This window comes from Melanotaenia boesemani, chromosome 1, assembly GCF_017639745.1.
Source record: "Melanotaenia boesemani isolate fMelBoe1 chromosome 1, fMelBoe1.pri, whole genome shotgun sequence".
In the NCBI taxonomy this organism is placed as follows: domain Eukaryota; kingdom Metazoa; phylum Chordata; class Actinopteri; order Atheriniformes; family Melanotaeniidae; genus Melanotaenia; species Melanotaenia boesemani.
The window spans coordinates 3,452,565-3,478,059 of NC_055682.1; the positions used below are offsets into that span (position 1 = coordinate 3,452,565).

At 43.0% G+C, this 25,495-nt stretch overlaps 1 protein-coding gene across 4 annotated transcripts in view; it reads right to left on the bottom strand.

Moving 5' to 3' along the window:
* Positions 1-1,857: 1,857 nt before the first annotated feature.
* Positions 1,858-25,495, bottom strand: part of LOC121629061 (SH3 and multiple ankyrin repeat domains protein 2-like) — a 302,762-nt gene continuing 279,124 nt past the window's right edge. The window contains exons 20-25 of one of the 4 annotated variants that reach the window (XM_041968688.1): positions 25,424-25,432; positions 21,799-21,822; positions 19,016-19,128; positions 18,600-18,705; positions 15,203-17,702; positions 1,858-4,369 (exon numbers count right to left, since the gene is read on the bottom strand). In XM_041968688.1, coding sequence (XP_041824622.1) covers positions 3,841-4,369; positions 15,203-17,702; positions 18,600-18,705; positions 19,016-19,128; positions 21,799-21,822; positions 25,424-25,432 — 3,281 coding nt within the window. In that variant the 3' untranslated portion in view covers positions 1,858-3,840. Of the gene's footprint in view, positions 4,370-15,202; positions 17,709-18,599; positions 18,706-19,015; positions 19,129-21,798; positions 21,823-25,423; positions 25,433-25,495 lie in introns of all 4 variants that reach the window. The other 3 variants (XM_041968600.1, XM_041968766.1, XM_041968841.1) reach the window with 3 other exon arrangements.

Sequence of the window (25,495 nt, forward strand, 5' to 3'; positions counted from 1 at the left end):
CCCTCTAAACATCTTCATAGAGCTATACATTGACTCAAATAGACTTCTATCCTGTTAAATCACTCTTATTTACATGTTTTAACCTCAGACGTTGAGCTTCTGAAACACTGAAACACCATCTGCAGCAGCTCAGAGCCGCTTTCATCCCTTTCTAATCTCACACAGGGCTGACATCGGGTCCAGACTCAGACCTAAAACTCAACACAAAGCTCTACAAGTCAAACAGCTCAGCCAGATTTCATCTCATCTGGATGAAGCTGCAGGACAAATAATCAACTTGCTGATGAGTTTATTTCTAAGTAAAGTCCTGATCTTTGCTCTGTGGAGTCTCCAGTTTCCCTCTGGAACTGGACTTTTTTTTTCAGCCCACAAAATGCTTCAGATTGCATTCTGGATTAATTTTTCTTTAATTTAGCAAAGAGCAGTAAACAAATAGTCATTTTGATTAAATAAAGTCATTTCCCTGGTAAAATGTTGTTTTAGGTGCTTTAAGATCTAGTTCTTTAATAAGAAGTTGTGTTCAAAGTATCCAACAGAACTCACAGCTGGTTTCTAACCCATGAAAGCGCTGCTGCCAGTTTATACCAGTTCAACATTTTGGGAAACACACACACACACACACACACACACACACACACACACACACACACACACACACTTCCTTACAGTTACAGTACAGATGATTTCTTTAAAGTCCTACTGCAGTTTCTGCAGCACTGCATTATGGGACAGAACTCTGGTTGTTTTAAATGTTGTGAATAAATTGATGTTGACTGGAGAACATCAGGATTTACAGGATGGAAGAGATGAACATGAAGATATCAACAAAGTTAGGAAGTAAACAATAGCTGTAGTTTTGTCTGTGATACGTAACCCTCTAAAGTCTGACTCAAGGAAACATGGGAAAAATGTGTATATTTAGAATCTGAATTTATATACACACATATATATATATATATATATATATATATATAAGCCATTTTTTACCATGTGATAACTCAGAATTGTTGCAGTGTATAAGGTGTCCACCAAGGGGCACTAGACAAATACCAGATTGTGTACAACAGGGTTTTGAGCAAAGTTTTATCATAAGGCGATAAAATAGTCTCAAACTGTGTGGCTCCTAAATCAGGAATATTTGGTATTTGGTACCAGTCGTCCTTCATTTCCTCCACATAAGGATGGTGAAACTGAAGCTTCGTTGTGACACATCTGTCGTGGGTCTCATCTGTGACTCAGTGTTTAATAAAATAAATGTTTTCAACCCTATATGACTGGTTTCTTCTGTCATTAATATAAATGATGAAAGGAGGCTGTTAGCTTACTTTGATTTAGGTACATAATACGTTTATGTTCTCATTTAAAGCAACATTTCCTAAACTGGGGGTTGCCAGATCATTGTAAAAAAGAAAAAAGCAGCAACAAAATAACAAAAAACAAAAACAAAACACAGCTGTAGGCTAACATTTATCAAATGAATTTGGTTTTTTTTATTAGGGCTGTCAAACTTAACAAGTTAAAGCAAAGAGATTAATCTGTGAAATGAACACACAGTTTTTACTCGTGCTGGTTCTGTCCTCTGGAGTGAAAATCTGTCCACTAGAACCAGTTTATTCTTTAAATGGTTGGTGGCAACATGCAACATGTTAATTACAATGAGTCTGAGAATTTTAGACACATAGTTTCTGATTTTAAAGCTGCAAAGTTTAACAAAAGAAAAAAGCAATAATAAAAAGATTTTATATAAATTTATTATATATTTCTATAGATTTCTAATCACTTTACTAAGATAAGTGTTATGTTTTTATTTTCTTAGAATAAAGCATTTATATCTGTTTGCCGTGGGTCCACATACACAGCAGCTGCCACCATTTTTACTACGGTGTCCCTGAATGGACAAACAACTCTGTGCAAAGCTTTAAAACTGCAGCTTTTCTCGACAGGAGCTGGAGCTCCGTTTGGGACAAGTAACACCTTAAAAGGACCATAGAAGACGACGGTACACTTGTACACACCTGAGGCCACTCACAGAAGAATTTTGTCCACTCACAGCCACTGTCCATTAACAACTGTCCATACCCACCTAAGCTTGGCTAACCGTCTTCAGACACCAGCTTCACACACAGAAATGAAAGAATCTGTGGTTTTTGTTGCCAGATTGAACTAATCTTTATGTGTCAAGTGATAAATGTTGCAACCTTTGGGAGATGTTTGAGACATGTTTTGTATCTGAAGTCACAGCACAGATGTGAGTTTCACCTCGTCTGAGTGTGTCAGAAGATGACAGGATTATAAAAACAGGTAGTCACCAGAAAGAAAACAATGTGCGAATGAGTTCAACTTCACTGGGAACTCTGCTTCCCCTTCATGTCTGTATAATATGTAACTCACAGAACGTATTCTGCTGTCTGTTTCTCTATTTCAGCTTGTTCTGTTTCTATTGGATGCTTTTAGTGTTTTATCTAAAGAACTTTGACTTGTACATGTAATGAGTTGTAGAAATGAACCTGCCTTGCCTTACAGGAGGGAATCGGACAGTTATGAAGGATGAGAATGTGACCTGAGGATGAAATGAACACGCTCGTCAGTGTTTGTGAAACCATGAAATGTGGTCCTGAGTTTTAGTTTTTCTGTGAGGGCTTATGGTAAATGGAGTTCTGTAAGGATGGAGAGATTGTGGTCGGCTTAGATGGAGAGTTGGAGGATTAAGGAAGATAAAACTGGATGTTTTGGTTCATATCAAACAGCTGCAGAAGAAGAAGATGGAAGTTTCACGTTGCACGAAGCAAGAAAGCAAATCTGTGTTTCCCAAAATGTTTCCTCTAAACGCATCCCGTCACACTGCCTCTAAACTTTATCACCATCTGCATGTGCTGACCTGCTTATTGTGAGGTGGAAAGTTTGACAGAAGCAGAGAAGTAACTTTGTCTAAGCTGTGAACAGGTTGAGGTGATTTTTGGGTCAACCAGAACTGAAAGGAGGACGCTTCAATTTTTCCGGTCCGATGTCCATCTCGCACCTTGTGTCCTCTCGGTTTTCCTCACACCCCGACCTGGACGGGTGTCGATCGGTAGCTCTGATGACCACCTCTCCGTTCATTTAGCTCTTTCTCAGGAGACGAAGGCCAACAGTATGTGTGTGTGTGAAGAAAGTGTGTGATCACAAATCGTGTGGCACTGTGCAGAAACCGTGTGTGCGTGGACACAGGATATGGTTTAGCTTTAGTTTCAACACGTCAGCTGATGCTCTGATTCAGACACAAACAGGTGAAAAGCCAAAGGAAAAAAAAAAAAAACAAAAAACAAAAAAAAAGGAGTCTTTTTTTCTCTACAACCTCAGATGCACCCAGAAATATAACTCCGGTAGGACTCTAGTGAAGAAATATTCTCTGAACAAACTCTAGCAAAGATAGAAAAGGAGCAACGACCAGCTCAGCTGGTTTTCATGCACCCACTCCGGGTGCAGGGAAAAAGTCTTCAGTATTCCAAAGCAGATGGGAGAGCTCGAAAAACCTCCAGACGAGTTAGTTCCAGAGTCTTCTGGACAGTCCACGGTCCTGTCCTCCTCTGATCGGACATAGCAGCATTTCCCTTCTGCAGCTCCTCCACACATCCCCTCAGGATGGAGGGAAGGAGGACGAGGGCGGACAAACCGGAGCGCTGAGATGAGGGCGACAGCGGAGGATGAGAGAGGACAAAAACAGCAAGAGGCAGCGTCAGCTTGGACAAAACTTCTACCCACGACTTGAGATTATGTCCGATGAAGAGATCGGTAAAAGTGATCATAACGCCCCCCTCTCTTCAGCCCTGATCCACGCCATCCCCCCGGCCTCCTCGGGCCTTATCTGTCCTGCAGCAGCTTGAGGGCCCTCTCGATGTTCATGCGGTGGCCTACTCTGGTCACGCCGAGGTCTATCAGGTCCTCCTTCTGCAGCGATGGAAGGTGGGCGCCCTCGATCTCATTGTCCAGGAAGGCGTCCTTGTGCTCCCCCAGGTTCAGGCTCTCCAGCCAGTCCGCCACATCGTGCTTGCTCCACAGCTCCATGGGCTTGGAGACAAAGGGCTTCCCCGAGGCTGCCACTGCCTGCATCAGTGTGAGCGGGGATGGGGAGCGCGAGCTGCCGCTGCCCCCGCACGACGAGCTCAGGCTGTAGCCGCCGCCGCTGCCCATGGGCGGGGTGGGCAGGCCGAAGACATCCGTGAGGGTAGGTGACACAGATGGGGGCAGTGAGGAGCAGGGAGTGAGGGAGGAGGTGGAGTCTGGTGGGCTGCAGGGGTGGGTGTGGGATGGGAGGCTGCTGGGGGGAGTGGAGGTGAGGGCAGTGGCGGCTGCAGCATTGTTACGCATTCCTGAGTCATCTGTGGGAGCCCTGGGAGGGGGGCAGAGAGGAGACTACAGGTTAGTCATGGTCACTGAGCTGCTGGTGACACACACACACACATACACACACACACACACACACACACACACACACACACACACACACACACACACACACACAAGCAAAAATCACAGGTGAGATTTATTCCACAGCAACATCATTACTGTCAACACATTAAGTCAAAAACCGCTGAGGCTCAGATTCTTCCCTTCCTCATCCATCCTCCGTCCGTCCGTCCATCAATCTATCCACCCATCCATCCATCTGTCCGTCGGTCCATTCTATCCCTTCTTCCTTACCTCATCTATTAATCCATTCTTCCATCCATTCATGTGTAAATTCATCCATACTCATCCATTCATCTGCCCTGACTCGTCCATTCTCTCTCATCTTCATCCACTCTTCCTTTTCATTTCTCATCTTTTACTCCATCTCAACTTTTTCTCCACCCTTTTCACATCATTCTCAGGTCTCTGAACCCCGAGTCCCCCCCCCCCCGATGAACAAGAGAACAACCCTTTCATTAAACCAGTAAACCCGCTGGTTCTTACTGGTGATTCAATTGCCTGCAGTGTAATTTGACCTGAAAGGTTTGTCAGACTTTAGAAAAGAGTGATGAGTTCACAACAGCTCAGAAATCTGAAAACATACAAAGGTAATGTTTTCAAACAGATCAAGATGATCAGCAGGCTTCTCAACTTCCCATGATGCAACTGGGTCAAACGCTTTGTGAGAGGTCAAACCACCATTAGGAGGAATAAATGAACAAAGATAAAGTCTTAAAAAGATGATGTAATGCTGCAGATTAACAGAAGGTGGCGCCACATGCAAACTTTTCCAGCAGCTGATGTTTGTTTCAGATGTTTGCAGATTCATTTTCACACCGACTGCTGTGGACTTTCTCGTACTTATAATTCAACTCTATTGTGTCATTAAATTATTTCTGCCAGTTAAAAAAAGTTTTAATTTAAGAACAATCACATTATTGTTCATGGAAACAGCTGAAGAAGAAGATTAGCTTTTAACAACTGTATGTATGTAAACCACCTAAAATTGTTCATGCATCTCCCTTCTTGTGCCTTTCATTACAAAGAACCATTTCAGGGGCCTGAACAGATCTTTACTGTCACCGTTACTCTAAGATAAACATAAATAAACACACAGACTTGCAGGTATGGGTGAAATAATCTGGTGAGGTCATTTATATAAATGTGATGATGTAAAATGGGGATCACAAGCATATGAAGTGGAAGAGACAGTGAAAAAATTGATGGTGGTTATGAGCAGCTAACAAGGGGAATCAGGGTTTATTAGAACTGTTTGTGGGAAAAGAAAACGCCTTGTCTTTTACAGATTTAGGAGCAGAGCTCTTCTATCCTCTCAGTCCGGGTGCTGGTGGTTGTTTGGAGATGATGACAAACTCAAACTCAAACCTCCAATTTACAAAGGGACACTATGCTTCTGCTAACTAAGAGGACTGGGCCTAAAACCGACAGAACATACTTTTCTCTGAAAGACTTGATGTAAAAGCTTTACGCATTGACAGTTTGGGGTTAAATTTAAACTTAAATATTCTGACTAGTGAAATTTCCTCCAAATCCTTCGAAAGGGAAGGAAGTTTAGAGACCGGAGATCCTCCATGCGTCCAGTTTCTGCCACCATGATGAGATATGCCAGGTTTCCAGCTGTTTGGGAATCACCTTGTTGCTGCTGAAATCCTGTTTTCTGTCTGTCTTACTGTCTGAATTTTGCTGGTTTTCACAGATAAAACTAAAGTGACAGGCAGCTAGTAATAAAGAGGCTAAAGACCCTGCTAAGTTGTCTGCTAAGTTCTCTGCTAAGTTGTCTGTTATGCTGACACAACTCTGGTTAGGAGCTTTGTTTCTGCCTGAACGATTCAGAGCCAGCAAAGTTTCTCTGATTTGGGACCTGGACTGGACTGGAAAGGAGGGAAAAAGCTGGACAACCATTCATTCATATCTTTTTAAAAGTCTACAACAAAGTCACATGTGAAGAAATGTGGACTAGATCAGGACTTCTGGACACTGATACTGAAAACAAAAGTTTTCTGTTTTAAAAACCGACCGAAGGATCATTTGTGCTGAATTAAACTCTGTGTTTATGCATTCAGAATTTTTTGTCCTGATCTGAATACCAGAAATGAGACACAGCATGAAACATTTAGTTTAAGTTTGCATGAACACGTGCTTCTTCTTCAGAGTCTTTATATGCAGGTGATAAATTCAGAGTGTGTACAGTTAGTCCTGGATGAAGATGGGAGAGGAAATCAGGCTCATGCACATGCAGATAATCTCCTAAAATGAAACAATCTGATCAGATCAGCTTCCTTTCTTGTAAAATTCTCATTTGTTTGACCTTTTCAGGTCAGGAAGTTCAGAGGAGAACTTACAGCTGATTCGAGCTGAAAAAACAGAGCCGTCTCAGGTCATCTGTTACCGAGTCCCTGGAAACAACTAAAACCAACAACAACTGCGTCCTTTCGATTGTTTGTTCTTCCCCGATGCCGCGGAGTCCTCTGCTGTCCAGAAGTCATTAAACACATCAGGGAGGCTAAATGCTGCATGACATCTTCCTTTATTACAGAGGTGTCAAACTCATTTTAGTTCAGGGTCAATTTGGTCTCAACTGGGCCAGAAAAGTAAAAAAATGACCCATGAATAGAAAATAAGTCTGAATTCTTCCCTTTGTTTTAGTACAAAGAGGTAAAATATATTGTGAAGAAGTTTACATTTATTTAACTATCCTTTAAGGGAACATATTATAAAGCACTTGAAATCTCATTATTTCATATCTGTACCTTCATTCTGACATAAATAAATTATTTTTATTTATCTTAATTATTTTTAAATTCAGTGCAGTAATTACCAAGCACACCTCCTCTACCTGCTGCTGCAGACAGATGCATGTGATGCTGCGCTGATATGTGGAGGGGCAGAACACACACACACACACACACACACACACTCACTTCAAACCATGCAGGATGATCACACATTAATTCCTCTTCCCCTGAGGATTTTGTTCCCTTTCAAGCCGTCTCCTGACAAACAGAGAGCATTGTCAACCTACAGCTTGTGTTTGTACAGAAAAAACTTAACCAAGGGGCAGAAAACAGGCCAAATGTAACCCCCACACTCTCAAAATGGACTTTTTCCACCAATTGCAAGGAGCTACATTTAGCCTAGATATCGCTCTTTCCTGCTTGTGACATATGGAACAGCCTGAGGGGAAGTGAAGGGTCCTGCTGCCAAAGTGGAACTGGGCCACAGTGAAAGTGCTGCCTTCACTCAGGCCCGCTGCGAGGTGGGAAAACTTACAGCTCAGCAGCAGCTTTTCCAGGACGTGTCAGATGGATGAGACGGAGACAGGAGGACAACGTTAGATGGTGCACAGCATTGCAGCAACACACATTAACAACATGCAAACATGATGCACTCGACCACACACTTCACCTGCAGCCCAGAAAGCTCCGCTCTCATCACCACCCTGCTTTTAAAAAGCATGTAATTAGCTATTAAGACTAATTAGCACAGCACCTCGTTTAGTTTCTCTGACCTTATTATCATTTCTTGTAGCTACAAAATGTCACACATAGCTAAAGAGGGTCACCAGAACGCCGTGCACGTATGACTCTTATCTGTTGACATGCAGTTGTTCTCTAACAGCTGGTTTTTCTGACCCCAGGAGTGAAGGTGAACTCACCACGGCCTATGATCTGAAAAAAAACCCATCTTTTAATGCTTTTACTGCAAATTGTTGTCATGGATTTATGTTTATTAATATGAAAAATACCCAAATAGGTCATGTTTCATAAAAATAATCTGCACCGCTAATCTTAAATGAAGATTAAAAGGACACACATATGTTGCTCCATGTCTGAATGGCTCTTTTTACAGACCCAGATTATAAACTTTTCCTCAATCAGTTATTCATCAGTTTTAGTTTTACTGGTGCACGAGGCTGACCTCATCTCTAAGAGGCTGTAAATGATCCCTTTCAACATGTTCTATGTCACACTCTCAATAAGAAGTCCGGAGACCCGAGCTGAACTTGGACAGTTTCAGGTCAAAATTAAATTAATTAAAAACTCCAAAAAACACAAGTAACATGTCAGATGATGAAACTGAGACGTTTCATCATGTGATGAAAATATGAGCTGATAGTGAATCTGATGCAGCAACACGTCTGGAAAAAGTTGGAAGAGGAGCAACAAAAGGCTGGAAAAGTACCTGGAACAAACCAGAAACACCTGGAGGAGCATTGGACAACTAATCAGGTTACCTGGCAACAGGTCAGTAACATGACTGGGTATAAAAAGGAGCATTTCAGAGAGGCAGAGTCTCTCAGATAGAAAGCTGGACAGAGGTTCACCAATCTGAGACAAACTGGCTCTAAAAACTGTGGAATTTTCCAGTCTGAGATCAATAAAGTACATCTGATTTTATTTTTAATGTAACTTTGCCCCATGCATACAGAGATTCCTCCTGAATCTCTATATTTTCTGATGATAGTACACACTGTAGATGGTGGATCTTCAAATGTTCCTTCATTTGTTTCTGACTTGTACTAGTTCCTTTTCCAGCCTTTTGTTGCTCCTGTTCCAGCTTTTTCCAGATGTGTTGCTGCATCAGATTCACTATCAGCTCATATTTTCATCACATGGTGAAACGTCTCAGTTTCATCATCTGATATGTTGTTTACCTTCTACTGGGAATAAAATATGGATTCATGAGATTTGTAAATCAACGCATTTTGTCTTTATTTACATCATTTTAAAGAGACTTTTGGAGTTGAGGTTGTGCAACTACAGCATAGACACACGTAAGTAGCATGAGTGTGTGTCTCTCTCAGTGACCATCTCTCATCTCCATCAGAGGAACGTGATGCAGCGTTACAGATATCTTCGGTGGGAGACCTCGCCTTCAGCGCCCGCACATCACATGACTCCCTGCTTGTTTCAGCACACTCGTCTCACGCATACGAGGTCGCACACACTGGCATACAGCCACTGTATTTATAGAAGCATCAACACACACGCGCTGACTCGGGTTACATAACGGTGGCCTACTAAAGAAGCGCAGCACGTGACCTGCGTGAGATGATGCTGAACTCTGCTGAGGGTTTGGCCTGCCATCCTCCCGCTTCATCTCTCACACACTTGTGCAAACTCACACCCCTCCCCTGACTCGGACTGACATCACTGCAGGCCTCAAGGCTGCTCTCATCAGCTGGTTGCCGGGCAACCGTGCCGTCCACAGGCACAACCAACGCACATTTAATCTGGGAGTCTAAGAGACAAAGATAAAAAAAAGGCCTCTTCACAAATATCTAGAGGAGAAAATCGGATGTTACTGCAGCTGATTCCAACCAAGAGATGAGGAAAAAAGGAGGGAAAGTGATGGATAAAGAGAGAGAGAGAGAGAGAGAGAGAGAGAGAGAGAGAGAGCGAGAGAGAGAGAGAGAGCGAGCAGGTGTGAATCTAGGCCATGATCAGTGTTGCCATCTGTTTAACGGTCACAGAAGCAGGAGCGTCTCACCCTCTGCAGGCCCATCTTCACATGACAAGGCACTCCCCCCTATCTGCCTACAACCTCGTCTCCTGCTGCCTGGCAACCCCCTCCACAAGACAAAGTAGTGAGAGCAACACGAAATCCTGCTCTGAGCACAGAGTCGGATATTCAGAGACCCTGGTGACGTCCAAGAGAGGAGGGTTTAAAAACACTCACTCCAAGCAGCAGGCTGCTGATCTGCAGTCACATGACAGCCCAGAATTCCTCCGATTGTTTGATCTGACAAACGACAAGCATCTGATCTGAGGCCAAAACCAGGAAATGTTCCTTCAGACGATGATGTGTGGGAGAGAATGAAACATTCTCTGAGCCTGGATGAGCGGCAAGCGTTCAGGTAACACAAACTTCTAATGAGCTTCGGCTGCACAGATTCCGTACATCTGCAACCTGAGAGAGCTGGAACGGTATGAAATAAAATAAATATTTGGACTCATCAGCTTCATTAACCCTTGAAACTCAAAGTTGTTTGGTTATTTTTGGTCAGACTATTTTTTTATGTAAAATTTTGTGTAGAAGCTGAAGATTTTAATCCCAGTCAGCATCAGACATGATATTTCCAGCCTCGGCTTTTAGATTATGAGGCTAAAATGATGTAAAATGAATGTATGAATAGATTTAGCAGCATAAAGGCCGACCAGAAGAAGAAAGCAGAATTTATTACTAACAGAACTTTGTAGAAATAACACACAGATCAACAGTGACCAAGCCTTTTCTCATCTCATCGTTCTCTCAAGTTTTGGCTTTCAGGAGAAAAAATATTGTTATTGAAACAAACACACAACAGAAACTATTTCCATGTTTCCACTTTTTCCTCATTTCCAGTTATTCCTGCTACTATTTACCTGCTATCCTCACTAAACCAACTCCAGCTCAGCTGCTTTGTGGCGCCACCGTGCATCAGAAATGTCTTCTTGGCTTTATTCCAGCCATAGAGGAGCATTATTTTTCTTCTTTTCACACACACATAGAACTTTCTGCTCACTGGTTGATCTTTGGCTGCTCCTGATTGGACGTTACCGTCAATCTAAGCTCTCTGATTGGTGGAAAGTCTGACAGGAAGTGGCTTCATCATCATGTCCAGGTCTAAATAGAGGTCTCTTAGCAACATAGTAGTGATGGTGATGTTTTTATGGTGAAATGTGGTAAATAATGCTGTTATCATGGATCAGTGTGGGTTAACCAGATAGAGTTTCTGAATAAAAACTACATTTGGATTGTAAACCTTCTGGAGGGGATAGAAATGACTGGAAAACGTCCATAGATTGCCTAAAGGGTAGCTATCCATCATATATTACAGAGTTATACACTACTGCACCTGATAGCACTTGGGGACGCTAAGAAACCTTATGTCCCTATCTTGCCTCCATACAACTCTGAGTCTCCTCCTTCCAGCCCATTATTTTCTGATGTGTATTGTCTGACTGAAGTTTCTATTTGTGGTTTATAACAGCAGCTTTGGATCAATAAGAGACATGATTCTGGTGTGAAATGCAATCAGAGAACATGTTCATCTCTGCTGAGCCATGTGTGCAGGTTTCAGAGCAGCACATGCAACATGCACTAACATCACTGGCAACTTTGTGGACTGCAGGAACCAGAAATCCTTCTAGATGTGAACAAGATGAAGGAGACAGTTATTGACTTTTGGAGGAGATAACCATCACACCAGCCTATCAGGATCCTGGGTGAGGAGGTAGAGGTTGTAGACAGCTATAAATACTTGGACAGGAGACTTGACAGATACTATGCACAGGAAGGGGAGGAGCAGACTCTACTTCCAGAGGAAACTTTCTTTCTACGACCATGGAATGTCTCTTTCCACGTGGTAGTTACAGAACTGAGAAGCTACTCACTGCATCAGTTGGGATTAAACAACGTGTTGCAGCTGAAAGATGATCACCCTGCAGGATTTAACCAATAGGAGGCTCCTGTTTATTTAGTTAAAAAGAAGGGAATTTTTTTTGGCCAGTATCTTTCTTGCATAAATTTTGTGTTTACCTTTTTTCTTATATAACCTACCTACCTACCTACCTATCTACTTACCTACCTACCTACCTACCATTTACTGTATACATACATATATAAAGCGAATCACATTAGGGGGTTAATTCCCCAAGAAAAAGAGCATCGGGGTAAAAAGAGGCTCCCGTGCTGGCTCTTTAAGTACAATCCTGCAGCGTTCTGCAGGGGCTGTTACAGCTGCTAAACTCCAGGTTCAGCAATGGTATGTGTTAAGCTGACTACCGGAATATACCGAACTATCAGGCTCTTGCATATTGCATTAGGGATTCTTCTCTGTTCTGATGGCATGAGCAGATTCCAAGAAGAAAATGTCAGGATTCATCAGGCTCAGACTGTGACAGAGAGGTTCAGGCAACATCACGCATAATTTTTAAATACTGATTAGTCAACAGAGTCGAGTCTAGACCTCAACCTGACAGAATCGCTGGGATGTTCTGCAGAAGACTCCACAGCAGTCTAAATCCCTGAATCCCATCACTTAAACAGGATCTCAGAAAAAACATAAACGTTGTGACATTATAGAAGTTAATTTTTCTTATAATCAAAGTTAAAACAGATCCATTTTAGGACAAAAGCTGTGGAGCCAAAACTTCCACAAACTCTACCAGGATGAAACTCGATGCTTTTTAAAACCGGGTCATAACAACAAACACACAGAGCTGGAAACAGGCGTTTGGTGTGATGTCAGCGCAGCCGACAAAGACGTGAAGGTACAGCAGGTGAATGGAGAAAATGAAGATGAACATAGATGAAGAGGTGTGCTGCAAATGAGTATAAGGTGCAAAGGTGAAGAAATGGACTTGAACTGCAGAGGAAGACAATGAGGATGACACGATGGAGAACACACAATTGTTGCATCTGCGATTATCCCAAACGGTCACCAGCGGGCTTGATGAGCTCAGGAAGCCGGAGTTTGCTGAGCTCTCACCACCCTTTACACTTCTCTGATGAGCGAAGGGAACCATCATGCAAAATGCATGTGAGCAGTAAATTATTGATTGTGCTTTTTATGCCACTCTCATGGGAGGGGGGGTTTAAAAAGCATGAGCTGAATTGACTCAGGTGCATTGTCCATCAAAACCTTGTCCTTCTTACAGCAGACAGTCCTGCAGGCCTAAACATCAGTCTTCCCATCAACAAGCACACAGCTTCAGCTGTTATCTGGGACTCTCCAAACTTGATCGGTTTGAGCTGCTCCTTCCTGTTTCTGTTCAAACACACATTCAATCTAAACTGTGACAAAAAATGTTGACATGGAAACAAAATAAAAGGATTAGCGAGTGATGAATATGTGAGATTACAGATAGATGATTCATCTCCTCCGTTAAACTCTACCAAATAATTCACCTGAACCAGGAGATCCAAAATATCTACAAGAGAAGATTCCTGAAGTCACACCTGCTGCTGATTGGAGCTTATCTAATGTTTCTGTCAACATTCAAAAGATATGTGAAAATGGTTTTACATATCAGGACTTAAAAATAAATCTATTCCTCTGCAGGTCTTTAAATGACGCCAATCCAACCTCAGGTAAACAACAAAACATGAAATATTAAACTGAATCATCACTGAACAAAGACTGAACCAAACCGCTGAACCAATGTGTAAAAACTGCATCCACCTCATGATCCAGCAGCTTCTAGCAGCTCTTCTAGCAGCCATTAGTTGCAGTAATGGTTATCTGGATGACACTATCAGTCTCACACGTTTGTGGAGGAACTCTGGTCCACTCTTCTTTCCAGCATTACAATGCTGTAGATCTGCTGCTGTCTGGGATATTGCTTTGTTGCTTGAGACTATTTCAGCCAAGCTTTAGCTACTGACAGATGACCTCACATAAGAGCTGAACAATATCTCAAAAGTTTAGCCCGCATGAGATATGCATTGCAACGACTGCTTAAACTGCGATAAATAGTTCTGGCAGCTATATATAGTTACATATTTTAAGGAAGTGACGTAATGTTCCAAACCCTGCTGTGCATTCATGCTCTGTGGGCATCAGTGGTGAATCAAATGGACTCTTATTATCCCTGTTTCCCCTAACAGGTTTTGTTTAGTATGGTGCAGGTCGGTACGCATTTTCTTTGTGTTTCCACAGGTAAATACTGGGAAGGTTAGCAGATTATCTGACCTGAACCATCCCACTTTCTTGGGACCTTTCCTTTGAGGATTGGAGCTAAATTGGAGCAGATGAACTCGTGGCTCAACAGAACAGCGGCTATTTGGAACTATTTCAGTTACAAGAGAGATGACACATTACAAACAAAGGTAACTCTGCAAGATATGTCAGATACTTGTGGCAGCCACCAGGGGAAACATGGCAAATCTCTGTTGCCACCCACAGTACAACCACAAGATGCCTATATGAGGAGTTCAAAAAATCCAGTGGTAGCTAATAAACGCTACTAATGTTAAATTAAGCAAAAGCTATAAAATTCATCAGACGTCCATGCATGAGAGTTTTGCAAGTGGAACTCCATGAGAAAACATCAAAGTGATATCTGATTTATGTCATGGGTTGTTTAATTCTAAGATCTGGAAAAGATCACATATTTCGTCATGTCCCAAAAGATTGAACCTTGGGAGATAAAGAGGGTGTGCTCGCGTTTCCTCATAACTGTATATGGATACATCACATCTATACAACAATAAAGTCTGTCCACAAAAGACCAAACATCTGTCTATCTAAAAAAATAAGCTTACGGTCTTTCTTGAAAGCAACTTGGAGGTTTCTTTATGACTGATATTTTTAAAAAAAACTAGTGGGAAAACACAATGCAGAATATCTATATGACATGCCTCAATGAATGAATGATTTTTTGTGAATATTGGAAGAATAAAATCTACAACAAATCCACCACTGGTATTTCAAAGCATATGGAACCCTTGCACATCTCTTCTCAATGAATCAGTCAGTCCAGTCACACATCCACTGTGCATGTAATTATAAATGCAATGTCAAAAAACCACTGAAATAATTAGTGATAACAGTTGAATAAACAGACAATGCTCAATGTAAATATCAACTGCAAAACAACAACAAAATTAAACAACTGCACACTAAGAGGGGATGGGATTTGCTCAAATCACACTGAATAAAAATCTGACATAAAAACTAATAATCATAAAAATGAAGCACTTCTGGGACTAGAAAAGATGAGGTACATGACACATCCACATATCACCCAAATAATCTAACTTCCGATACCTGGTTCCGAAGCCCCCCCTGGTCCCTGTGGGGGAGTCAAGGCTCTCTCCTGGCTTGGATGGTCGGTCACGATTCATGTGCTGCAGGATGGAGCTCAGCTCAGTGATCACGGTGTTCTTCGTGTCTGGTGTGGATGGGGGGCTGCGTAGATCGGGGGGCTGATCGCCCCATAGTTTGGATGTTCTTTGAGAAGGAGTCCTTGGAGGTTCAGAAGATGAGGGGGGAGGGGGAGGGGCCTGGGGGGGCGACCCATAGGACTCTGGGGGCTCTTCGATGAGGGCGTCGCGATAAAGTGATGTTCTGTTGATAACAGATTTGCCTTTGGGTTTGGGTGGAACAGGCGGACGGTCCACCAGGAAGGCGTGCCCGTCTGCGGTGGCGTAGAGGCTCTCCAGAGCACTGTCGCAGAAGCCCCCCTCTGACGACAGGGTGGAGATGCTGGAAACGGTGCTGGTGGTCTCCATGTGCTGAGGATCCCCACTGCTGCGGCTGTCTACCTCTTCGATGCCCGAGTCACCCACTCCAGACTCTGGGTCAGGTGGAGCGGGAGGATATGAGGGAGGCATATTGTTTGCCACCCGTTTGTGCAGATCGGTGACCGGAGGTGGGGCATGTGGGTGGTAGGGGGGTAGAGGAGGTCCTCCGTTCCGTCTCTGTTGCTGGATCATCTCTGCATAGGCACTGGCCTGATCATCAGGAATATCAATGCTGTTTGCAAACTCCAGCGGTGGGGGAAGGGGCTCTGAGAACTCAAATTCCTCATCGATGTCGACTGAAGCCAGAGGGGGAGGGGGGATGCGGAAGGACAGTTTTACTGGTTCATCCAAGGATTCGCCCAGAGGAACACTCCTCTTCCGTAATGCAGCTGACTGAAGATTGGAGGACAGGGTCGAAGCATTGGGAGGGTCAGGTTGATTGGGGTCCTTTAGTTCAGAAGGTCGGTTGCTGTCTTGCACTTCCACCTCCTGGCTGTTTGCCTTGTTGCCTGTTGCTTCTGTGCTTGTATGGACCATCAGGAGCCCAGCTGACTTTGGATGTGACGTGTTGACCACGTCTACTGGGGCGCTTTTCCTCTCTTCGACTGCTTGATGCTGGCGCTCTTCCCGCGCACCATCAGACTCATACTTCTGCTCGGTCATCTGCCTCCGAAGGCCACCTCGGCCTGGCCGCCCCATGGTCGCTGAGGAGATTGCAGCGAAACTCGTCTCAATACCAGAACGTAGTTTGGTGTCAATGAACAGCGGCTGGTTGAGGTCTGGTTTGTGGCTCTGCTGAAGGGGAAGGGACTGGGCTTCGTGTTTCAGAGTTTGCTGAACCTGAGAAGGATTTGTTTGACTCTGAGGATGGTTCTGTTGCTCCTTCATGGCCCGGTCACGTGCAGCCAGTGCCAAGGCAAGAGGAGAGTTAGGGTCCAAGGGTTTGCCAGTGACAGGATGGAGGTAGGTCCCATTGGCCTTGTAGTGGCTCTTAGGAGGAGTTGCTGGGAGACTAACAGGACTGTCCAGATTAGGACACTGGCCTGTTCTGGTGTTTAGAGGCTCCCGAACCACTGTCGGCTCGGGAGTGTTGAAATCTGTCATATTGCCACTACCGCCACCAACTGGGGGTCCGAGCTGTACTGCCGAAGGTGGGGCCAGTATCCTTCGAAGACGTTCATCACTACTAAACATGCCTTCATCAATGGACTTAGACTGTCGAAGACGAGGGGTTGGGGTGGGACCGCTCAATTCATCATCCCCAATGTCTATTGACTGGAAGGCAATCGAGTTCTTTTTGGCCTCTAGCCTCTTCTCGCGGTCCCGGACTGCCCCAGCAATAGCTGCTGCAAAGGGGTTGCTAAGAGAGAGGGGGTCCTCTGGACGCAAACCTCCACTCCCACCAACGGTGGGTGTGAGAGGTGGATGCTCAGGGGTGGTGGGTTCAATCTCCATACTGCTACCCTGGCTGCTTTTGCCACTGCTGCTGGTGGAAGGCTCCTTAACGATGATGGTGGGTATGGGAATGGAGGAGCATGTCCGTTCTACAGGCGTAGTAGGCATAGAAACTGGGCCTGAAGGGCTTGATGGCATGTGACATGACTTCTCGGGACTGTCCTCCACATTTGGCTGCTTTACCAGCATTCCCTTCCTTCTAGCCGGTTTTGCCGGTACATAGAGCGTCTTATTGCCCACCTCAGAGTAAGGGTTCTCGGGCACTGGCGTGCGCCCTCGGGTGCGTGTGCTCTCAAACTGTTCCGAGCTCTGGCGGAAATAGCCGCGTCTTAATGTTCCAACGTCTCTAGTTTGGCTAATGGTGGTCACTGCATTAGGAGAGTTCTGGGTGAAGCCTGGCCGTGTGGTACCATAGCTCTTGGATGTTGGGCCAGCAGCTGAGTTGTAGGCAGGTGGTGAAGGGGGTGAGATGGCTGGGGGAGGAGGGATGTCCTCTGAGGTGTCAGGCATCGAGAGGCTGCGGGAGAACTTGAGCAGGGGAGGTGTGAGGAATCCCTGTTTCTCATCCTCTGTACCTTGGAGAAATGGAGCAGAGAGAAAAATTATGTGAGGACCTGAGGGAAACATCCCTTCTTTTTATTTCCTCCAAGTCCCACACTGCGTGTGCTCCTGATTTCAGTTCTTTTTTGGCCTTTATTAAAGGCTGAAATTTCTGAGCAGCCAAATTGATGCAGCGGTTTGCAGCAGGAATCTGGGATTTTTCTGGCAAATTAAGCTGAGCAATTACCTGAAATGAAATCTTGAAAATGGAAATTAGGACAAGTAAAGACATTAATATTCAAAGCGCTGAGTGTAAATCTGTTTGGGAGTTGTGAAGCCATTATGCAGCTGTGTACACTGAAAAGAGGTTTAGTATTATTATCTGAAGGCAAGGGTCAAAATGTCTCATATAAATGTACATCCATTTCATTTTTTGCTCAGAGATGTACTGACATTTAGATATAAAACCAGTTCTCTGTGAATCTAAGTTAGAAGATGACTGTTCAGCTTTCCAATGTCATTTGTGGATGATTTAACAAGCCTGTAGGTAAAGCTGTTTCTTTCATTTGTACAGTTATTGTAAATTATAGGAGGGGGTGCAGGGTTGAACATGCTGCTGTGTGTTTCCATTACCCCCATTCTTGATAGCACTGCAAATCAAGAGAGCTGTGAGTAATACTAGCCTGCATGGTGTTCATCTGGTTCTGCAGTAAGAGTGAAGTCTCAGCATATGCTTAATGACCTCCAATATTATCGCCTGAAAGCACACTTTGCTGACTGGATCCTTCTAATTTCTCTATAATTAGCAGCAAATATTGCAAGAGCATACAGAGCAAGTCCTCTGAGCGTTCATAATATTATGACAAGCTAAAGCCATAAAGTACTGGACATGCAGTTTATGATTTGACTGACACACAAACTCTTACCTATAGACTTCTGCTTCTTTATGGTGCCTTTTTCAGGTAACCCCAAGAAGGCTCCCGGCACAGTGGGCGGCACCACTGCTACTCCCTGGCGGTCGTGATACATGGACTGAAAATCACAATGTTGTTCATGATATACTCAGACATACACACTTTCTATATCCCTTCTGATAACTGTAACCAACTTTATTTGGTTCAAATATGCCACATAAAACACTTTTTGGAAGGAAATGCATTGCATCCATTATCTATGCTGTTTAGTCCAATTCAGGGTTGCAGGGAAGCTAGAGCCTATCCTGGCAATTAGCAGGCGAGAGGCAGGTACACCCTGGACAGGTTGCCAGTCCACACAGGGCCAACACAGAGAAACACACACATGACTGCAGACCCATTGCATGTGCTCGTGTGTGTACCCTTACATTCATATCCGTGGGCGTCACCAAGCAGCGACTGGATGGGCGAGGTTTGATCGTAGCGATCTTCGTATCCACAGGCGAGGCCTTCTGGGCATGCGTCATCTCATCAACTTTATCTGCAAGACAAACCGAGCCGTAACCCGTGAGTATCGGCATGAGGGGGCAGGATTAAACTTGCAAAGCTGCAGTGAGGTCCTGATGGTCAAACGCAAGCCAGTCATTCACAGCAACCCTGCCCTGAACGGAACTGCACATGGAAATAAAACAGGAAACGTTGAAACTAAATTCTTTTAAGAGCAGGAAGGGTGGGAGGCATGAGGACTTTGATGAGTTATGTCCAGCCTTGGAAGCCGTGCAAGCTTTGTAGCTGTTTTTTATAATATAAAAAAACAGAACAGCCGACTCAGAAGCATCATCCAAGTCTCAGGGTTGCTTCCTCATTTAATGTAAAATGAGCAATGAATGTGGAGTCCGTCAAGTTTGCCGTTTTCTTTCTGATTATTTATTTATTCATATTTCTTTCTTCGCTTGCAATGTGGAAAGGTGTCAACGGCAAATTTGGCAGATCTGAACTTCCTGGGATTTCTTTTTCTCAAGGAAGCTACATGCTAGCCCTGGTTTTTCCCCTCACTGTCGCCTCCCTGGCTGCCCCTGTGTAGGATGTAGAAAGCTTCCATGCATTAAGGGAGTGATTACTTAGAGTGACTTGGAAAACAATCCTCTTCTTCTGCGCATCTACACACAGAGGAGAGGAGAGGGGAGGAAAGGACCATCAATGACCTGAACTACAATAAGACAGACAAAAAACAGCAGAAAGATGCACGGTTTTTCTTTCTGTCCAATGTGCCTCCCAGCTGGACTGAGGTTACAGCATATCGCACAACATGCAGCACGGTTACCTAGGAAACCTCTCTGTGAGTGAAACATTTCCTGGAATAAACCTCCTCCTCCTCACAAAAACACACACAGACGCACACACACACACACACACACACACACACAAACCTGCAGTGATACAGGAAAAAAAAGGAGGGAAAACATTGACGAGAAAACAACAGTGATTTACAGCAAATGTTTTATGGCTTACATGCAACAACACAACACGAGCTGTTTGTGTAACGTTTACCAACCACAGCTGATGAGAGACATTACTCTATCGATCTCAGACCAACTCATCATCCTCTGCTTCTTCAGAAACTTAGAGAATATTGGTTAAGATGTTATTTAAAGTTAAACTCAAATAAATATTAACCCCATATAAACTAATAATTAAAAAAACCAAACAGTTTCAACCCTTAAAACTATGCTACTATGCAACAGGCAGACCAAAAATAGCAGAAAAGCTTGGGGTTTTAAGGGTTAAACTCATTCTCGGGGCCGCTAATTTTCCCTCATTGAGTGTTTTTTTTACTAACTGTTCTATTAGTTCCTTACAGAGCATAAACACTGGCTGTAAAGTCTCACCTGGATGGGTTCCTTCAGTGTTTATACACCATCAGTCATCAGTTTTGACACATCTTGCAACACAGAAAATCTCCGTTCAGACACGTCAGCAAGGTGAAAAACTAGGTTTTTGCAGTAGGGGGGTGGGGATTTAATAATACAGTATCACAGCTTTGTTATTATTATTATTATTATTATTATGTGGTGCTCTTCAGGGTTTGATATTCGGGCCAAGGTATTTTTATGTACTGTTTATACACATGCAAATTTTGTATAACTATTAAAAAAAGCAGAAAGAGACTTTCTCAGTGTTGAAAAAATGTTTTTTTTTACTGTGAATAAAACAAAATTAAACAAAAATAAAAATAAAAATAAAACAAAAAGCAGTTTTGTTGTTGTAGAACAATAATTTTACATAAACTGTTAAATGCTGTTAAAACTGAAAAAGTAGGGGACCTCAGTTTCTGGACGGGGGGGTGGATATAGATCATAAACTCAGTTTGAAGTTGCATATAGCACACTGTTCATGTATAATGACTCTGATAATGAATAAACGAACATATTAATTATAATATAAACCATTAAGATGTGAGATGCTGTGAAGATAAAAATTACTGGAAATAATTTCTTTTGAGAATGAAATAGTCATTTACAGGGTTATTTACATTAAGTTTCAGTTTTGTGGTTAAATAATGAAACGTTCTAAATTTTTTCTTAATTAGTTAAAATCAGGTAGCATGTTCTTTAGTTTAAAATCTTTTAAATGTGAATTAATGAAGGACTATGATGTGAGGATTTTCAGGTAGAATATATAATGTAATCACGTATTATATTTAGTCCTCTAGCAGATTTTGGCTACTGCAATCAGACAGGCATAAATAAGCTTTTTCTTTATTCACTCTTGCAGCATGCAAAGTGACTGCTGTTTGTTTACATGAATATAAAGCAGAATAAAGAAGCCAGTTCAGGTTCTGGGACTGAAGGAAGCTGCGCTCCTTTTAGGTGAACTGCTCCTTTTCCATCAGTCATTTTGTGCCATGCAGTTTCTAACATTTGACACGGGGATGAAGAAACGATAACCTGCGATTTTTCTGTTTGACATTACCATGACATGAAAACATGCAGCAACAACACGCATACGACAGACGTTCAGTGTGCTGGGAATCATGCAGTTGCTGATGCAAACCAAGAGTGCAGCATCATGTGGTTTGTCTGAAGGAGCCAGTCAGACAAATCCAATTCTTTACAAAAATAAAAACACTAACTAAAAACAGCAGAGTTAGTTCATCACAGAGAGGTGGGGTATGAGGGAGGGAGGGGGGACATGAATCACAGAAACTTACCACCTTTCTTTTTCCTTAGAGTGGCTTAAGAGGTGACAGAAAAAGATTTCTGAGTCTACAGAGCACATAAGCAGACTCAATCCTTCTACCAGAGGAATAAAATCTCACCTGGATCTAAACTCACTTTTAGGATTTGCAAAAAAAAACAAACAAAACAAACAAACAAAACAAACTATACAGTCTGTGTGTTGTGATTAATTTATTTACACTTGTCCTCCTGGAGCGTCCCATAGTTACCATCCAAAAAGGAAAAAAGTGATGCACCACAGACTCACTTGCTACGTTTACAAGGAGCACTTTTGATCAGATCAAACATCCGATCAGAATAAAAATGCTTCATGTAAACATGTCAGCTCATCGGCCTCGATCGGAAAGAATTTTCAATCCGATTGAGAGGGGTGGTTCAAGATCTCCCGATCAGATCAGCAGGAAAAAATAACTACATCTACTCTCATCTGGCTGTTTCTGTGGCGGATGTTGTTTCTGAGCAAGCTGAACCGCGTGGGCGTTACGTGAGTTTCAGGGAAGGCTTGAAACATGGCGGCAGTCAAACAGATCAGGACTGTGGCGGATACGATGTTTTTGTTAGAAACTAACAAAAACGGTGTGAGGTCAAAAGATTAAATATAACAAAATGAGGAAAACACTTCTTCTTCCCAACTAGCAGCACTGCGCATGTCAAAGCCGTTACAGTCATATTAAATCTGTCCAGCATGTACATACAACTGATCAGATCGCTTTGTCCAGGGTCCATGTAAACATGTCAGCTGGAACCTCTGATCAGATTGATTTCAGTTGGACAGATGACATATTTGTCCATGTAAACGTAGCTACTGCTATACATTAGTCTTCAAGAGTCCTGACCCAGTTCTCATTCCTTTATTTACCTCCAAGGAACCAGACTTTCTGTTAACATTTTGCAGTCAGGCTTTCTGAAGTTTTCTGTGGGATCATCTGGACAGAAAACGGAACAAAAGGCAGAAATATCCAAAGAAGATTCCTTCAAGAAGCCTGGAGAACTATTCCTGAAGACTACTTAAAGAAAAGACTGAAAGAGGGTTCAGACGGATGAAGAATAAAGCTGTTAAGACTAAATATTCACTTTAAGCTCCTTAGAACTGGACCATCTGTGCTTTATATATTGATGTTTGCACTTATTTGTCTGAGCCATTGCAGCTGTTTACGGAAACGAGCGCTGGATCAGGACTTTGGTTTGGTGCCTCAGAAAAAGCTGCAGTTAGATTTCCGCTGCCTGGCATGTGTACACCTTTGACACAACACACAAAACTGATTGTTAGTTACCGAGTGTGTTCAGAAAACATGCTCTTTCTTCTAATTTCTCATTATATCCATGATTAATAACTATGTTTTCTTATAACCACCGAGGACATAATGTGGTTGCTCCTTTTATTTTACTTTGTGAAACTGAAATAAGAATAAAAATCCCTAATTATAACATTGACCTGGTGAAGGATGAACGGTTCTTCCCTTAAAAAGTTATTACGTGATTTGCAAAGGTGGGGCTTGGCCCAGCTCAAAAGGGATTAACTTTGAATCCAGGAGGATGATTTTATTCAGCCTCAGCGCAGGTCTGATCCAGAAACCCTCATTTACTCTACATTTGATCAACAAAAAGACAAAAAGGTGAGAAATCGACTTCCAGGAGATAAAGCTGCCCCACTTGACAGGCATTTTTATTTTTTCATCCATCGAGAAACTAATTATTGATTGATTGAATAAAAACTAATATGAGATTAAATATTTAAGGAAAACCGGCTCCATCCCTGCTGCTGTTCATTCAGAGATACGCAGCATTCGAGTCCTGCGTGTGCAGATGTGAATGTGAAGATGCAAACATCCACCGTTGTGTCTTCAACGTCCATGACAAAGATTCTCCAGCAACATGAAGAAAAAAAAACCAAAACCCTGAACAAATTAACATGAAAAAATTCAGCTAATAATACAACTACACTTACTTTATTAGGTCCACCTGTTCAGTTCCTTATTTACACAAATATCTAATCAGCCAATCACATGGCAGCATCTAGTCATGTAGTCATGGTGAGGACGACTTGCTGAAGTTCAAACTGAGCATCATGAGGAGCAAAGGGGATTCAAGTGACTTTGAACGTGGCATGGTTGTTGGTCCGAGAATGGGCGGACTGGATGGAGATGATAGAAAGGCAACAAGTCTAATAATCACTGGTTCCAACCAAGATCTGCAGAACATCATCTCTGAACACACAACACGTCCAGCCTTGAAGCAGATGGGCTACAGCAGCAGAAGACACACCGGGTGCCTCCTGCCAGCTAAGAACAGGAAACTGAGGCTACAATTCACACACACTCACCAACACTGGACAACAGAAGATGGAGAAACGTTGCTGGTCTGATGAGTCTCCATTTCAGCTCCACATTCAGATGTTAGGATCAGAATCTGCTGGAAACATCATGAAAACATGGATCCATCCTGCCTTGGATCAACGCTTCAGGCTGCTGCTGGTGTAATGGTGGGGGGAGATTTTCTTGGCACACTTGGGCGTCTTAGTACCAACGTGGCCTGGTTTAACCACGAGGATGGCTTCTTCCAAATCTGCAGCAACTGTGTGCTGCTGTTATGTCAATATGGAGCAAAATCTCTGAGGAAGGTTTCTACCAGCCGCTTCCATCTGTCACACCAGGAATAAAGGCTGTTGTGGAGGAAAAATGGGTCTAATCTGGTACTAGAAGGTGGGTCTGATAAAGTTGCTCATGAGTGTAAACTTCCAGTCTGATGGAAAACATTGTTTACCTGCACACTAAAGAATGTGATCTGATATGTTTAAACGAATCAGCTTTAAACTAAAAAATGGGACAGAAAAGTGGAAAATGTTCTTTTCCATCTTTATTCCCAGCCCAGCAGCTCTCAGGCTTCCTCCTCCTGCCATCAATAAACAAGCAGGACGTAAAAATGGACCTTCACAGCTCAGTTGGTTCGGTCCAGGATCCAGAGGATGAAACTCAGCAGAACGGAGGTGAATTTACCCGTCAAGCCTTAAAATCTGAACACCTAAAAAATATTTCTCCTGTCATGACATAATACATGTTAACCGACTCCCAGTTACTAACTAAACTAAACTTGCTATATCAGATGTGTCTTTCATATGCGTCCTCCTCCTGATCCTCCCTTCAGCTCTACTCCTTCCTTTCCCTCCCTCGTGTCTTCCTCTGATCTCGTCGTCTCAGAATCGCTGACTATCAGGTCTGTCAGAAGGTGTTTGGATGACACAGCGTTTTTAGTGCAGAGCAAAGGGAATCCTCTGAAGTGGTGCTCAACACACACACAGATATAAAAACAACATCTAAACAAAAACTAGGGACACTAATAAAATATCTGTGTAGTAATTAGCTCCTTGCAGCAGCGACAGCAGAGCAACAGCAGCTCATGGGTTTCAGGATCTGGAGGCAAGAGTCCTTCATGCATGATGGCAAAGGAGGGTAAGAGATGAGGAGGGCAGGAGAAGCACTTTTCTCTTTTCATTAAAGTCAAACTAAAGCAAAACGAAGAGCAAAAGCCTCATTCAGCCACTGCCAGCCAATGCATGTTGCAGTCAGGCAAAAAGGTTATGCAGCACGAACTGCTTACCTTTATCCACTGAGAGATTAAACAAGATCAACGAGAATAAGAAGAACAAAATAAGGTTAGATAATAAGTGTA